At 39.8% G+C, this 16,632-nt stretch overlaps 1 protein-coding gene across 1 annotated transcript in view; it reads right to left on the reverse strand.

The window, feature by feature from the left end:
* LOC141362753 (butyrophilin-like protein 2) overlaps nucleotides 1–13,726 on the reverse strand; it is a 37,634-nt gene extending 23,908 nt beyond the window's left edge. Inside the window, exons 1-2 of the mRNA XM_073864969.1 lie at nucleotides 13,639–13,726; nucleotides 12,757–13,101 (exon numbers count right to left, since the gene is read on the reverse strand). Of these exons, the coding sequence (XP_073721070.1) occupies nucleotides 12,757–13,101; nucleotides 13,639–13,726 (433 nt within the window). The remainder of the gene's footprint in view (nucleotides 1–12,756; nucleotides 13,102–13,638) is intronic.
* Between the last annotated feature and the right edge of the window lie 2,906 nt (nucleotides 13,727–16,632).

Raw genomic sequence — 16,632 nt, forward strand, 5'->3', positions numbered from 1 at the left:
GTTTAATTTGTTTAAATAATTTTAGCCTACTTTTGCATCAATTTGATTTTAATGATTTAATTGAGGAATTCTCTTTAAAGAAGAACAGACAGTAGCACTTTTAGTTGTGAGTTGCATTTAATAAATGTTATTTTCTGGGCTGATTCTGATTGTACAATTATTATTTGATAATATTGTTTAATTTATTTAAATAATTTTGGCCATTTAATTTTGCACATATGCTGTAAAAAAACACTGGATTTACTAAAAAATATAGACAGTGCATCGTTTTTGCATCCCCCCTTTTTAGTAAGTTTTATTAAAAAATTTAAGCAAAGGGGCACTATATTTTTCAGTAAATCCAGCTTTTATTTTTTTTCAATGTAGATTGGGGGGGGGGCAAACCAGCGTTAGCCCAGGGCCTCACAAAGGCTTAACCCGGCACTGGCCCTGTCACAGGATTTATTCACGGACTTTAAAAATATTTATTTTTTATGGAATGCTGAAAGGGTCAAAACGTTACAAAAAAGGTTTTTGATTCTCCTCCACCGCCTCGATGGCTGATGTTGCGGGGCATCGGCTATCAGCCTCTCACTAGCTGCATTCCCTGAAAACCTGTTTTATGCTAGGTGTCTGCATTGCGTCCCCATGAACGACCAGTATTGTGTGTTTTTCGTAGTGTAACTTTAGTTTAATAAACCGGTTTTGCATTTCACAATTGTATTGTTTCTGTGTTCAATGCTCAGCAAATCAATGTCAATTTTTCTGCCTTTTGATCTAGCTATAAGCTTTGCGATAATACTGTATTGCAGTAAGAATGTTATTTTCTAAAGGCCATGAAATTAACCTCTTAAGTTAATGTACAATTATGAGAATATTCGCTGGACGAATGCATTAATTAATTGTTATTATTAATTCTGCTAAAATCAGTTAAAACCTTATCAATTTGTATAATTAATTAGAGTTTGTACTTATTATTCCCTTTGAGCTAAATCTGGGATTTCCATAGTATGTTTCAGAGGTTCAGTAGTGTTTTAAATAACATTTCCCTTCCTCCCGCTGAATCGCTACATTCATGACATGTGGAGTCCCACAGGGCTCAATTCTTCTACCGCGTCTGTTTAATTTGTATATGCTCCCAATTGGTCAAATAATGAAAAAGAACCAAATTGCTTACCACAGTTATGCAGATGACACCCAGATATACTTACTAGCCCTGTCACCCAACCCATACAGCCCCATTGACTCTCTATGCAAGTGCATTGATAAAATTAACAGTGGGGTACGTCAAAACTTCCTCCAGTTAAACAAAGACAAATCTGAAGTCATTGTATGTGGAAATAAAGATGAAACTCTTAAGGTTAACACATACCTTGACTCTAGGGGTCTAAAGACACAGAATAAAGTCAGAAATCTTAGTGTAATTTTAGAGTCTGAACTTTATTTCAGTAGTCATGTGAAAGCAATAAGCCAATCAGCTTATATCAGAAATATTGCCAGAATTAGATGTTTTGTCTCAAAACAGGACTTAAAAAAATTGTTCATGCTTTCATCACCAGCAGGGTGGATTACTGCAATTGACTCCTTACTGGGATCCCTAAAAAGACCATTTGACAGCTGCAGCTCATACAGAACATAGCTGCTGCCAGAATTCTGACTAGACCTGTTTGAGTCGTGACTCACTCGGATCTTTAACCCGGATCTTCAAATTAACTCATGAGTCACGAGTCTCTAGTGTAATTAACCCGGATCAGTTGAGTCCTACTACAATTCAATGTAAAACCATAAACAGCGCCACCACACACACAAACCTCTTTCAACATTATTGATGAGACTTTGCTAGCACTACAGATCCACTCGTAACTGGCTGATCTGCGCGAGAACTGACCCGAGATTCACTCAGAGCCGGAAACATTGCAAACTCGAGAGATCCGCGCGAGTTGCGAACTGACCCGAGATTCTCACTCAGAGCCGGAAACAATGCAATCTCGAGAGACCTGCGAATCTGCTCTGACTCGAGAATCTCTCAACTCATAACCGGCTGATCCGCACGAACTGTCTCTCCGGCTCTGGGGACTACATAAGCAGGACACAGTTTTTTTCTATATAATTATGCTATTATTAGGCCTATTTTTTTAAAGGTCGACCATACACACCAAACCTAAAACCTATAAGCATGTTATCTCAGAAGTGAAAGGCTTTTGTTGTGGATTTGCTTTTGAGGAGACTTCAGTCGCTCTATAGATCCACTAACCGGCCCCGGCGGATCCACGCGAATCAGCTGTTTAGTGGATCGGTAGAGCGAGTCCCATGGTCTGCGAGTCTGCAATGTTTCCGGCTCTGAGAATCTCGAGTCCCGTGGATCAGCCGGTTACAAGTGGGTCTGTACTGAGTTTCCTTGGCGATTTAGCAATACTGACTGAAGTGATTCAAGCGACTCACACAACCCGGATCACTTTAGTGAGTGACTCACAATAACCCGGATCCTTAAAAGGAGTCGAGTTTGCCAGGCCTAATTCTGACCAGAACCAAAAACTCTGAGAACATCACTTCAGTCCTCAGGTCCTTACACTGGCTTCCTGTTACATTTAGAATAGATTTTAAAGTATTGTTCCTGGTTTATAAATCACTTCATGGCTTAGGACCCAAATACATTACAGAAATGCTAATTGAATATATACAGATTACTCAGATCATTAGGATAAGTTCAGTTAGAAATACCAAGGGTTCACTTAGAAAGTGTGTCAGCATTCAGTTATTATGCCACATGTAGCTGGAATCAGCTTCCAGAAGAGATCAGATGTGCTTCAACATTTTAAAATCTAGATTAAAACACATCTGTTTAACTCTGCATTTACTGAATGAACCCTGTGTTAGGACTTCGGAGTGATCGGCTGCACTTTCTGTTTGTTTACCTTTTGTGTCTCACGTACGCGCTCCTTGTCTCCTGCCTACTCGGTTTCCCTGATTGTTTTCTACAGCTGTCGCGTGTTTGTCTCCCTCTATATTAGGTTCAGGTGTGCTGTGTTCTGTGCACGTTTGTTTTTGTTCTACCGGGAGATCGCTGCCATGTTGTGTCTGACTCATGTTGGTCATTGATCCTGTTATTTGTTTTGTACTCACTGTGTTTTGCCTCCAGGACTCGGTTGAGATTTATGCTCTCGCTCGGTTCCTGCTCTCTCTCCTGGTAGTTCTGGATCTCTGTTTTCCTCTCTCTGTGGGTATTTCCCGTTTGGACGAATCGGATTGTCCTCTGTCAATGACTCTCGCCTTTAGACTGGGACTGACAATTTTGAACTTGGTACACTACAGATCCGCAAACGTTAAATGCCTCCTGTACATTTCTCATCGGTCTCTCTCGTTTTCAGACAAGATCCGATTGGTCGTATGGTGTTCATCACCCATCGTGGATTGTGTATTGAAATTCCAGTTTCTGAAAGCTCTTCGTGGATTGTATATTGAAAGCAAAGTTCCTGATACCCTCGTGGTTTGTGTATTGAAAGCAGAGATCCTGATAAAGCACCTTTGTGGATTGTGTATTGAACTTCATGTTCCTGAAAGACCTTCGGGTGGATTGTGTGTCTTAAACAGAGTTCCTGAACCCAAGTTGGATAGTGTTCATGGAGTTTCCAGTGGATTATTGACTATTAAAGGCGGAGTCCATGATGTTTGAAAGCCAATGTTGATATTTGAAATCACCTAAACAAACACGCCCCCACCCCAATAGAATCTGGACCTTCTGTTGATAGACCCGCCCCACACATACGCAACCCGGCATTTGATTTGATTTGATTGTCTATAAGTGTGTTTTGCTAGTCGGGCCGTCTTCTTTTCCAAAGCGTTTTTCAAACAACGTGGACTCCGCCTTTAAAGTGCCCATATTATGACTGTTTTTCCACAAGTTAAATAGGTGTATGAGTTCCATAAAACATGTTTCAAATGTTGTTTGCTCGAAATAGCTTGTAGGAAAAGATTGTTACCCATCTCTAGTAACCTCTGTTTCAGTGCATTTTAGATTGTGCTGTTTTGAGGTGGTCATTACTTATTTATGAGCTGTTGGTCCTTTGGCCACGCCCCACTACTAACATCATGTGCGTGTGCTCAGTGATATCGTGAGCAGTACAGACCATACTGTGTTATTATTTTCATATATTATTTTTAACGGTTTATGTTGCCAACAGACAAATCAAGCAAAAAGTATCACTAATAAGTACACTCCAGGAGAAGAAACTCATGACACACAATGATTCCAGAGTAAATTGTGATGTAGCAGTTACACTCGTTTTCCCTGGACAATACTAACATATTCCCGTTATAAAACATTTTCAAACACATTATTTTTTGCAAATTACAGAAATTAAGACCCGGCGGGGGATGTATACTGCTTGTGGACCGCATGCTAATTGCTAGAAGCTAGCAGGAGGTCCGGACCGTAAAGTTATAAGAGAATCGGGGGTACGTTAGCCTCGTCAGAAAAGCCGGGTCGGTAAGGCCCGGTCTCGGTTAGTTTGGCAAAACACTTTTAGTTTGGCAAAGCACTATTACTGAGTTCATGTAGAATTGTAAAATAAAGCCGTTAATTTTTTTTTTTACTTTCGAACCCACACTGCAAACTATCTAGCCTGAAAAAAAACTATATAGCCTACTGTCTACAATTAACCCTCTGGGGTCCGACCATTTTGGGACACTCTCAGAGGTTCTGACATGCTCTTACATATGGTCTTTTTTCAGTTGCTTTAAAACATAATAATGGGAAGTGTCTCATACCACTGCGTTCAGCACAAACTGGGCTAAAATATTATATGAGCTACATGTATGTACATGTTTGTATTTTTGAGAGAAAAATTTTATTCGTGGTTTTTTAAAAAGCAACATTTTTAAGTCACTGATATAAGTCCACAAAACCCATACTAAACATGTTTTAACAAGACTTTCCTAAACATAATCTAGTAGTCTAGAGTTTTTTCTTTAAAATGATGTGACAATCACCCTGCCTACTTATTCACATAAAACAATGTATTCATTTAGAAATTGTAAGACACTTTTTGTTTAGACGGGCTGTATGCGAGAAGGATTGATTGACAGCAAGCAAACAAAGGCTCGCATAATGAGCTGCATAATGAGGCAGGAATGTGAGAATTAACTACAGTGAAGAATGTGAGGACAAATGTATACATCTTTGTTTGAGATTTATTAAGTTAACAATATAATCAAAATAGAAATGATGGTTAGTAGGACATTTTAAGTTTATTTGGAAACATACCCTATTCCTAAAACTTTGTATAAACTAAGAAACTGATACACAACAGAGCTGTAAACTTCATGTGGCTCATGTTACCATATAACTTTATGTCCAAAAAGTGTTTTTCCACTTCATAGTTTTGTACTGATGAGAGAGATGCATACCTCTGAGAGTTATAAACAGCTGTTAGCATAAATTGTCCACAGAAATACCCTTACTTATATAACTGATGGGTAAATGTCACTGATACTAAGTTACATTCATATACTATCTTGTATATAAACTTAATCTCAGATAAACATCTGCAGCAATTAATATAAAAAGCTGTTTTCAGATGACTGTTTTCAGATGCCCATATCCCCTTATCGTTTAGCTGTTTTAAACGTGTTTCTGTAAGCGCGTATGAACTTTAAAAACACATCGCATGTGCGCGAGCTCGCGTCTCCGTGTAACGCAGCGCTCATAAAAACGGTGTCGCGTGTGAAGCGCAATGTATGGAATTACCTTGCATGTAAACAATATGGAATCATTTTACAGCAAATCCCGCAGTGCAGCATTTACTCAAAGTTGCCATGACAGATACGAAAGTGAATAACTGTGTCTTAACACTGTACAACATGTAACAGATATCCGCCATTATGGGAGGTCACGCGTACTCGTTTGTAAATAAGCATGTAAACATGGAATCATATTACAGCACACACTTAAAAGATACAGCAGTTCAGGCTTACTGAAAGTTTCCACGTGAATAACTGTGTTTAACACTGTTACAGCATGCAACAGTGAAATCCGCCATTACGTGAGATCGCGTCCGTTTGTAAACAATGCGAAACTTTTTCAATCCGAAGCGTGTAGTCTGCTAAGGTTGCTTAACGTTACTGTATGTAGGCTGAACTGCACAAGTCATGAGCATATTAAGTTACATGATAGCAAATATAAATGGTATAAATTAACTGTTAACGTTACTTACTTCTAATCCAGCAGTGCGTTCTCCATTGTTCTTCTTAGGTAACGTTAAAGATAAATGCTTCTCTTCCTCAATGTCCAGACATAAATGAAGATATTCCTCACGTGTGTGAATAAAGTTTATAATCCAAACATGCGGTAAAAAGTCTTTAAATCTGATCAAACTTTACGCTTTGCTTGTTATGGTTGAACAGCTCGTGTCTTCATTACCATGTCAACAGCTGTGGGCGTGACCAAATTAAAGATAATGAAGTCAGCCAGGAAAAACGCTACTCTCTTTACTTCAATGCAGATTACATAAACTGGCAATGTTTGTTTTCGATTATATTTAGCTTGTTTAAAAGTAGACATTTCAGGCTTTCTTTGGATGTGTGTATCATGCTTGTGTGACGAGTAATCGCGGAGTTTCAATTGATTTTTGTAACGTGTTTTGAGAGACAGCTGGCAGAGACAGAAATGTCTGGATGGACACCCTGTTTATTTTCTTTATTTGACAAAAACACAAAGAGCTGTTGTTATTGTGAATGAACACATATTAAAGAAGACCCTTTACCGTTTCAAATGATGTCAAACACGTAAGTGTATGATTATTAATGATGGAGTATTTTAAGTTGATTCTGCCATGATAAGGAAAAAACACGTCAAAACGCGGCCCTGCGTTTTTGGACCCCAGGGGGTTAAATGCAATTAATATTTAAAATGTATAATTTACGGGATTAGCATCAATGTACGATCTCTGTGTTGAGATACAGATGCTCTAGCATCATAAATGTAGTATTTTGTGACAGAAGATGACAACATGCAAAATATAACGTGACTTCTTACCTTTTGTGTTGATATAATGAACGCGAATCGAATCCAGTCTGTTTCAGATGTGTGAATGATCCATAAAAAAGTCCAATAAAATACATCCAATGACCATTTTTGTCCACAAATGCGTATAATCCGTGAAATATAGAAATATAGTCTGTTGTTTACATCAGATTTCGCATGAACGTCTTATCGCCTACAATCTGAGGACTAACGTTATTTGCGTCGTAAGACACTGTATATGAGATCACATTTTAGGTTTAAATAAACACGCGTTAAAACTTTGTTTTTAAAAGTAAACGGGAGTATAATCCATAATATCCAAATAGCGCTGTTATTTTCGTGAGACATGATAACAGCATAGTGGGTATCAGGGAAGTGACTGCTCTGTGCTCTCTGGCTACTTGGTGGGTGGAGACCTACGAGTCGGGTGGTGGGTGGGAAAATTTAAACGGAATGTGACGAAACGTCTAGTTACGTCACTTCGGAGCTGAGTTTGAACTCATGCAATCTGAGACTCAAGGCAGAGGACATTCAGAAACCTGTATCTCACTCAAAACAGCATGGATGAATTTTTTTTCCAAGTTTGTATGCGTGTGGAAGCATCAGATACACAAAATAACACCCCAAAACCCAGAAAGTGAGTTTTTCATAATATGGGCACTTTAATACCCCTCTCACTGTTTATTATTTAATAAACATTTTTTGCATCAGATTCCTCTCTGTCTCATCCCTAACACACTGTGCTGCTTCACACTTACTGCACTTTTAACTCAAGTCACTTTTACTCCTGTTTTATTATTTTTATAAATGTTTTTATAAAACACATTTATTGTTATTTAAATTTTCATGTATCTTTATTTTTATTGTGATGTCTCGTTTTTACAGATTTTTGTCTCTTAGATTGTTTTCTCATCTCTATGAAAAGCACTTTGAATTACCTCGGTGTATGAAATGTGCTATACAAAAAAACTTGCCCTGCCTTACCTATAGGTAATATAGTTAATAAAATAAGTTGCTGACCTAATATCAGTATAGGGAATCTCTATGACTAATATATAAGACATGTTGCTGATGTTGTACCTTTTCTTGTAAATTGAGTCTTTTGGGGTATCTTATGCATAGAATCAGTGAAAAGGTATGATTCTCACTATGATGCATAGTGACATGTGCAACAAATGCCTATAGGGTGGGTGGCAGACTCATAGATTGGATCATTTGCAAATTCAGATGCTTTTTAAAATATTTTTGGTCAACTTCGGGCACAAAGCTAAAACTTATAAAATCCTTTTGGAGGTCCAGCATGTCACTGAAAAACACACACCAGTGTTTCCCCTTAAACACCATCCTCCGACACAAACACAGAACCCCCCCACATAACAAATCCCAAATTTAACTCCTCCTTGTAGCTAATGCACTTTAAGGGCCAGATTTACTAACAGCTAGCACCAGCGTCAAACCATAATTTTCGCGCTGTTATTTTCTACGAGGTATTTGTTCAAGAGTTCAGTTTAGCAACTAGTCAAGGCCCGGTTCCCCAAAAAAATTATTATCGCCACGTAGTTCTTAACCTATTTCTTAACCTCTCTCTTAGCGTTTTGGCACGATTCTCGACACGTTCGTACGCTAAGTATATATTCTGTAAGTCAAACTTTCGTATGGTTGGTCTGGACCATTCGTAAGCTCTCTCTTAGCGTTGTTTGAGCTCAAGACGCTAGTCGCCGCCACTGTGCAGCAGTCTTTAGAAATCAGCACAGTACAAGTCAAACTATGGTATGTTGACAATGTTGTGGCTCAACAATGATGTTATGTTTTGGACATTTTAAGACTGCTAATAAAATATGTTCGCAATGGATACAGGCCTATTTATGAAGTTGAATTTTTTTCATAATGTCAGCGTTTAAATTGGCAATCACTTTTGTTATTAAAATCTGGCAAACAATTTGGCTCTAAATGGCTATAAGATCTATAAATGGGTAAGCATGGTGGTGTCCAGTAAGCGACCAACTATGGCAGCGATCCTTGTATTGAATCAAAGACGGCACCAACCGCGGAGCTATTTAGTCCATGTCAGTTTTTATTCTGCAAAACTTGAGCCCTTTTTTACGTTGCTTCTCCACCATATTCTGTATCTAACTCTCTCTCTCTCTCCCTCTCCCTCTTTTCATTGTAGATTAGTTGCTTTGTATTGAAAACATTAACCAATGGCAATCAATACCACACAGGACCGGAGTAGGACTCATTTTCAGCCCTGATGTTTTATGCCTTAGACCTATTTCTATTTTTTAAAAATGGTGGGTCTTACCTCTTGGGTTAAAAAGGTTTGGAAACCCCATATATACGATACACAAGCAAACTTCATCAAGTATGTAGGGGAAACAGATGAAAAAATAAAATCCTTAATTTTTTGTACTTAGATCACATATACTGCCAAATAAGGTAGGCCTACCTTGTGTCAAAAAATAAAAAATGTATAATGGACTTTCAACATTTTATTTTACTAAGAAAGCGTCATATTCATAAACTTACTTTTTCCAATAAACTGATGATTTGCATCAAATAGATTTGTGTTACTCTTGCAATAGACTACGAATAATGACTATTAGACAATTGATTGTTAGATCTATGACCTATTTTTTTTAAATAAAAAAGGTTGTTGATTCTTTTCCTTTTAGAGGCCGTTTGTATCAAGTCACCTTCAAGTTTTTTTTTTTTTAAATAGAGCTCGTGTTCACAGGCAACAATTATACCAATAAGTGGTCGGGACTCGCGAGGGATACTCGGTTTGTCTACCCGTCACAACATATCATGTGAACATATTACTGACAATTTGATAATTTAATTAATAGTCTATATTTTACGGATAACTTAAACTATGTTAAAATAAATGTTACTGGAATAATTTGAGGAATGTTTTTTTCCATAAATAAAACATTTCTAAATGTCATCATGCACCTTCTGGATCCCTCAATTTTCTTCAATTTTAGAACCATTTCTAAGTTACAATTTTTATCAAAGTTCTTGAAGAAAGTTGTAAATAATCAACTTCAATCATTATTAGACGAGTTTAGTATCTCTGAAAAATTCCGGTCTGGTTTTGAGCCCTGTCATAGTACTAAAACAGCTCTTTAACGAGTTTATAATGACCTTCTTTTATCTGTTGACTCTGGTAATTCCACTGTCTTAGTGCTGTTGAATTTAACGGCAGCCTTTGGTATGGTCAATCATAAGATACTTTTAAGACGACTTCAACAATGTGTGGGTATTAAGGGTGTAGCTCTGAAATGGTTTAAATCATATTTAACTGAGAGATGTTTTTCTGTTCAACTTGGTGAATGTTCCTCGTCTGCTGCTTCCCTTACCCGTGGTGTCCCCCAGGGGTCAATATTGGGCTCTATGTTGTTTTCACAGTATATGCTGCCTTTGGGGTCTATTTAAAAAAAAAATAAACATCTCCTTTCATTGTTACGCGGATGATGTACAGATTTACCTGCCTGTCAAAACAAATGATAAAGCCTAAATTCAGTAACTTTTAGGTTGTTTAAGGGATCTAAATTTTCTTTGTCTTGGGTTAGGGTTATCCTCTGTGGTCACTTCCACGCTCTCCGCTCCCAACCAACTCTCTCTGTTAGACACTGACAACGCCACTGACACATTTTGTTCCACTCTTACATCCTGCTTAGACACATTATGCTGACATCTTGCCTGGCCAGGACCACACCACCTGCCCCTTGGCTATCTGAGGTTCTCAGTGAGCATCGCTCCACACTCAGGGCTGCAGAGAGGAAATGGCGCAGATCGAAAGATCCTTCTGACCTCTGTCTCTTTCAGTCTCTTCTTGCCTCCCTCTCCACAGATATCTCCTTTGCTAAGACCCTATGCTACCATTCAAAGATTAACAACTCACCTGACTCTCACACTCTCTTCAAGACTCTACTCTCTTCTTTGTCCCCCCGCCCCCCCACCTTCATCCGACTTAACGGCTGATGATTTTGCTTCCTTCTTTGTGAAGAAAACAAAAACTATCAGCAGTCAGTTCTCCGAGCCGGCGCTTCTTGCGCATGCTCAAACCTCTGAGACATGCTCCCTCCCCTCCTTCTCTCTCCTATCTGAAGCGGATGTTTCCAATGTCTTTGCTTCTAACCATCCGACAACCTGCCCGCTAGATCCCATACCCACACATACTACTTCCTGGATAGCAATCAGTCTGCTTTCAAAAGCGGTCACTCCACTGAGACTGCGCTACTCTCAGTCATTGGAGCCCTAAGGCAGGCAAGGCAGCCTCCAAACATCTGCACTGATCTTACGGGATCTATCTGCCGCTTTTGACACGGTCAATCACTGCATTCTCCTGTCGACCCTCATGGCTTTGAGTGTCTCTGACACAGCGCTTCTGCGGTTCAAGTCGTACCTCTTAGGCAGGTCATTTCGGGTATCCTGGAGAGGTGACGTCTCCGAACCCCAATGTCTTGATACCGGGGTGCCTCAAGGCTCTGTGCTTGGACCACTGCTCTTTTCGATAAACATGACATCCTTGGGCTCTGTCATTCGAAAACATGGCTTTTCCTACCGCTGCTATGCAGACGACACTCAACTCCACCTGTCATTCCACCCTGATGATCCCATGGTTTCTGCCCGCATCTCAGCATGCCTAAGGGACATCTCACTCTGGATGAAGGATCACCAGTCGTGACACGGTCTGCTGACACTGTAGCTGTCTTTAAGACTCGGCTAAAAACCCATATCTTCCGCCATTACCTCACTTACTAATAAAGGACTTACTATCTTTCTCTATTTTCCTTTCTTTTTATCTGTACATTTCTTTAAAAAAAAAATTACTAACCAACCCTCGTCTATGTATACTGTGTTGGACTTGATGAGACTATTTCCAGTGCACTTATGTATTCCTGTTCTTGTGTTGCTATATTGCTTCTATTGTTTACCTCATTTGTAAGTCGCTTTGGACAAAAGCGTCTGCTAAATGTAAATGTCAGCCATGTAAGGCGCCAACCAGCTCGTCGGGAGAAGCTGGGGTTTGGTGTCTTGCTCAAGGACATCTCAACACTTGGTCAGGTGGAGCCAGGGATTGAACCACCAACCTTCTGATTTGTAGACAACCTACATGAACCGCTGAGCCACTGCCACTTATATCGTCTGCCACTTTCAGAGTCGTCTTAGCGCGCTAAGAGATAGTGTTATCGGGGAACCGGGCCCAGACCCTTAAACAAACAGAAACCGGAAGTAAAGTTCTTACCAGAAGAAAAGACGCGTAATCGCGTCACCGCAACAATGTGCTGTACTGCCGCATGTTGAAAGAAACGCGTTGATTAACGGGAAATTAATTATTGGAGGGAGTGAAATTATCGTTACATTTGGACACCCTGGACATCCCTTCTAGCTCCGCCATGTATTGCAAAGATGGGCTGAACACACTCAAAGTTGCAGACTAAAGGTGAGGAACAGGCGAAGTCCTGCTGCTGTTTTCATATGAAATTTAAAGGAGACTAAAACGATCATGAATCCGTGTACAATTATGGAGACAACACAACAAAATTTTCGGGGGGGGGGGGGCTGAGAAGAATTTGGGAAGGGGGGGCTAATGTGCATTTAAACACCCATGATCAGCAGTGGTGTTGAATGATAAATTTTCACATGGCTTGTCTTAAAACATTAACATTACCACATACTGTATTAACAACAATAAAAACCTGATTTTCCTCACAGTGGGACTTTAATTTTAGTTTTTGTGGTTCGCTCACCTTCAACTCTGAGATCAATATTGATGTCATAACTCCGGGTTTTGTACTGAATAAAACACTTGTAAGCTCCTTCATCAGAGATCTGAACTCTTGAGAGTTTAAGTGATGCATTTCCTTTCTGTAGTTCATCTTTAAACACTTCAGTTCTTCCTCTGTACGACTGAAGCTGGTTTGTGTTTTTGTCTTCATGATCTTCGTAGACATGAACTACTTTGAAATCAGGTCTAAACCACTTGACTCTCATGTTTACAGCATTGATGTTGGGTTTGAGAGAACAGGGCATAATCACATCTTTACCAGCTATAGCGAAGAGAGGAGCTCCAGGTCCAACAACATCAAACTGATCTGTAAGAGACAGAAAACAGGTCTGAAATCTGCTGAGGTTTTGGGTGGTTTTAGCATGTTAAATTTATTCATAAAAACACTATATGGAAAATTAAAGAGGCCTTGTCTAGAACAATGACCATTATAAGCATTCTGTTATATCTGCACCTCAATCATTTCCTGCCAGCCATGGAACTAAACCAGCGACCATCAGGTTACAAGCCAGACTCTCTAACCACTAAGTCACAACTTCCAACGTTGGTTTGTTGTAATGTGTGAATATTTACTTGCTCCTGAATCATTAGCGGTTAGCTTGTTCGATAAGTTGTGCACACAGGATCATAAACATGTTGGGTACTCTTTTTTGGATGATTAAAACACCTCTTTTAATCAAATTCTACATTTTTGTCATAAATATGTGGCCAGTGGTATAAATATTTATTTTGCCTTTAGTTTTCACAGTGCTGAAATTGCAGGTGTGGCCCTTTAAGATATCGCCGGTCTCGGCGAGATTTCCCTTTTACATGCGCGAAAATAGAACAGTCATTTTTTGAGAACCCGGTGGAGCAAACAGGGAAATAAGGATGTGTTTGGATATGGGACAAGCAAACACTGCAATCACTTGTAGAAGGTTTCCAATCCCCATGGTGGATGAACTGTTGCAAGGGCTGAATGGATAAGTTGTTTTCAGCAAACTAGACCTGAAATGGGGGTATCATCAGCTGGAATTGACTCCAGAATCAAGAAACAATCACATAATTCATAATGGTATATATAGGTTCAAAAATTTTGTCAGCGAGCGAGCAGTACCAACATGAAATAGCCACTGTTCTAGCTGGCATCGAAGGAGTAGAGAACATATCAGATGACATCATCATCCATGCACATAACAAAGAGACTTACGAGAAAATAATGCATGCAGTACTAAAAAGAGACTGGAAAGCTGCGGCTTGACTATGAATGTATAGAAATGCCAAAATAGATACCAAATTTAATTTTAGAACTGAACAAAAGAAAGCATTCAAAATTCTGAAAGATAAGTTGGCCAAGGCCACAACGCTGGTTTATTTTGACAAGGATGCACCAACAAAAGTCATTGCCGCTGCTGGACCAAAGGGAATCGTAGCAGTACTAGTGCAGGACCAACAAGGATAAACATTTCCTGTCTGTTATGTGAGCAGGGGCTTGACAAAGTGTGAACATAGATATTCGCAAACAGACCAAGCAGCACTTGCTCTAGTATGAGTGTGTGAACGATTACACCCTTATGTTTATGGACGGAAGTTCGATCTGGTCACAGACCACAAAGTATTGGAGGCAATCTATTGTCCTCGATCAAAACCATGTGCAGGAATCGAAAGGTTTGTCTTGAGATAACAGTCCTACGATTTACGAGTTTTTACATATCGGGAACACACAAAATTGCGGACCCTCTGTAACGACTGCGGGGCCCATCAGCCAAAGTTGAGAGACACACACATAAAGAAGCATATGCGGTTTATAGCTGTTTGTGCAACACCCTGCACTCTGACCACCAAAGAAGTCGAGCAGATTTCAGCAGATGATGTGGAATTACAGAGACTGAGAACGGACATTCAAACAGGTTGTTTTAATGACTTCCCTGCATACAGGCATATTGCAGGAGAGCTATGTGTCGTTGGACGAATAATACTCAGAGGAACAAGAATTGTTTTGCCACAGTCACTGAGAGGAAGAGCATTACAGTTGGCTCATGAGGATCATCTTAGTGTTGTAGGAACAAAACAACACCTCAGAACAAAGGTTTGGTGGCCCAGAATGGACAGGGCCACAGAATGATTTGTGACAAAATGTCACGGGTGTCAGCTGGTAGCAAAACCAGATGTTCCAGAACCACTGTAGGGTTGGGCGATGTCCCCTAAATTGGCAGTTGCCAATGGTTACGTTAAACCAGGAGTGGGGAACCCTGGGTCCTGGAGGGCCACTGTCCTGCAGAGTTTAGTTCCAACCCTAACCAAACACACCTGAATTTTATTTCCAAGTAATCCTGAAGACTTGAATTAGATTTTTCAGGTGTTTAATTATGGTTGGAACTAAACTCTGCAGGACAGTGGCCCTCAAGGACCAGAGTTCCCCACCCCTGCGTTAAACCATCGCATTGGACGATTATATCGTTAGAATCTGTTCAATTTAAGTCCAGTCAGTTTCAGACAATATGTCAGAAGAACAGCATACACCATATCAAGATGACTCAAAAGTGGGCACAAGCAAATGGAGAAGTAAAAAGACAAAATGCATCACTTATGAAACGAATATGGATTGCCACAGCTGAGGGCCAGGACTGGAAAAGAGTAAATATGTGACTGTCTACAGGTCCGTACAACATGCCACAATAGGCAAAAGTCCAGCAGAACTTATTTTTCAGAGGAAGATAAGAAAAAAGTTATCAGACATTACATTACCACACTGTGATCTTGAAGCTTGAGACAAAGATGCAGAGAAGAAAGGAAAAGCTAAGATACACACAGACAACAGACGAGGCACTAAGACCTCAGACATAGAGTATAGAGTTTGGAGATCAAGTGCTTGTGAAGCAGGACAAAATAGAAAAGTTCACAACAACATTTCACAGCACACCTCACAAGGTCATACACAGAGAAGGTAACAGTGTTGTCGTTCAGTCACCCACTGGAGCAACATATGCATGGAGTATAACATTGTCAAGAACTTTCATTCTGAGGAAACACCAGCAGTGAGTGATGAAATCAAGAGTGATCAAATGCTAAGGTCTTATGAGGAGCAAAAGGGAAATGCAAATGAATTCAAAATGAACTGTGAAACAATTAAGAGAGAGGAACAGATTACCACACCATGCAGGCCTCAGAGACAAATCAATTTGCCTGAAAGTTTAGAGCAGTGGTTCTCAACTCCAGTCCTCGGGACCCACTGCTCTGCATATTGTGCATGTCTCCCTTATTTAACACACCTGATTAAGATCATCCCCAGATAGCACACGTACGTCGCGGAGATGTCTGCGCGATGTCTTGTTTTTCGTCTGGAAGACGTATTATTTAGGGCGTTTGCTCATCTGGAAGGCGTCGCCGAGACGTCCGACCCAGCTGTTTGCAAGACACCCAGCAGATCTTTACAAGATGTATGTTATTTAGAACGATGGCGAGCCGCCGTTTCCCAGATCTTTACAAGATGTTAGAACGGCAAGCCGCTCTTTCACAGATCTTTAGAAGAGCTTTAAAAGATGCGGAGCCGCTCTTTCACAGATCTTTAGCAGAGCTTTAAAAGATGCGGAGCCGCTCTTTCCCAGATCTTAAGAAGAGCTTTAAAAGATGCGGAGCCGCTCTTTCCCAGATCTTTAGAAGAGCTTAGAAAGACGGTAAGCCGCTCTTTCCCAGATGTTTGTAAGATTACAAGATCCCTCATTAACAAATTGAATTGCCCTAAACTACAGCAAATTATTTCTACACACATCTACACATGCAAGCTGTGTCATCGATATTAAGTAATTAAAACAGCATTTTCAATTGATCTTAAAACAGGCAGTTGTTGATTTCATAA

The sequence above is a fragment of the Misgurnus anguillicaudatus genome, unplaced genomic scaffold (genome assembly GCF_027580225.2).
Source record: "Misgurnus anguillicaudatus unplaced genomic scaffold, ASM2758022v2 HiC_scaffold_29, whole genome shotgun sequence".
Taxonomy (NCBI): domain Eukaryota; kingdom Metazoa; phylum Chordata; class Actinopteri; order Cypriniformes; family Cobitidae; genus Misgurnus; species Misgurnus anguillicaudatus.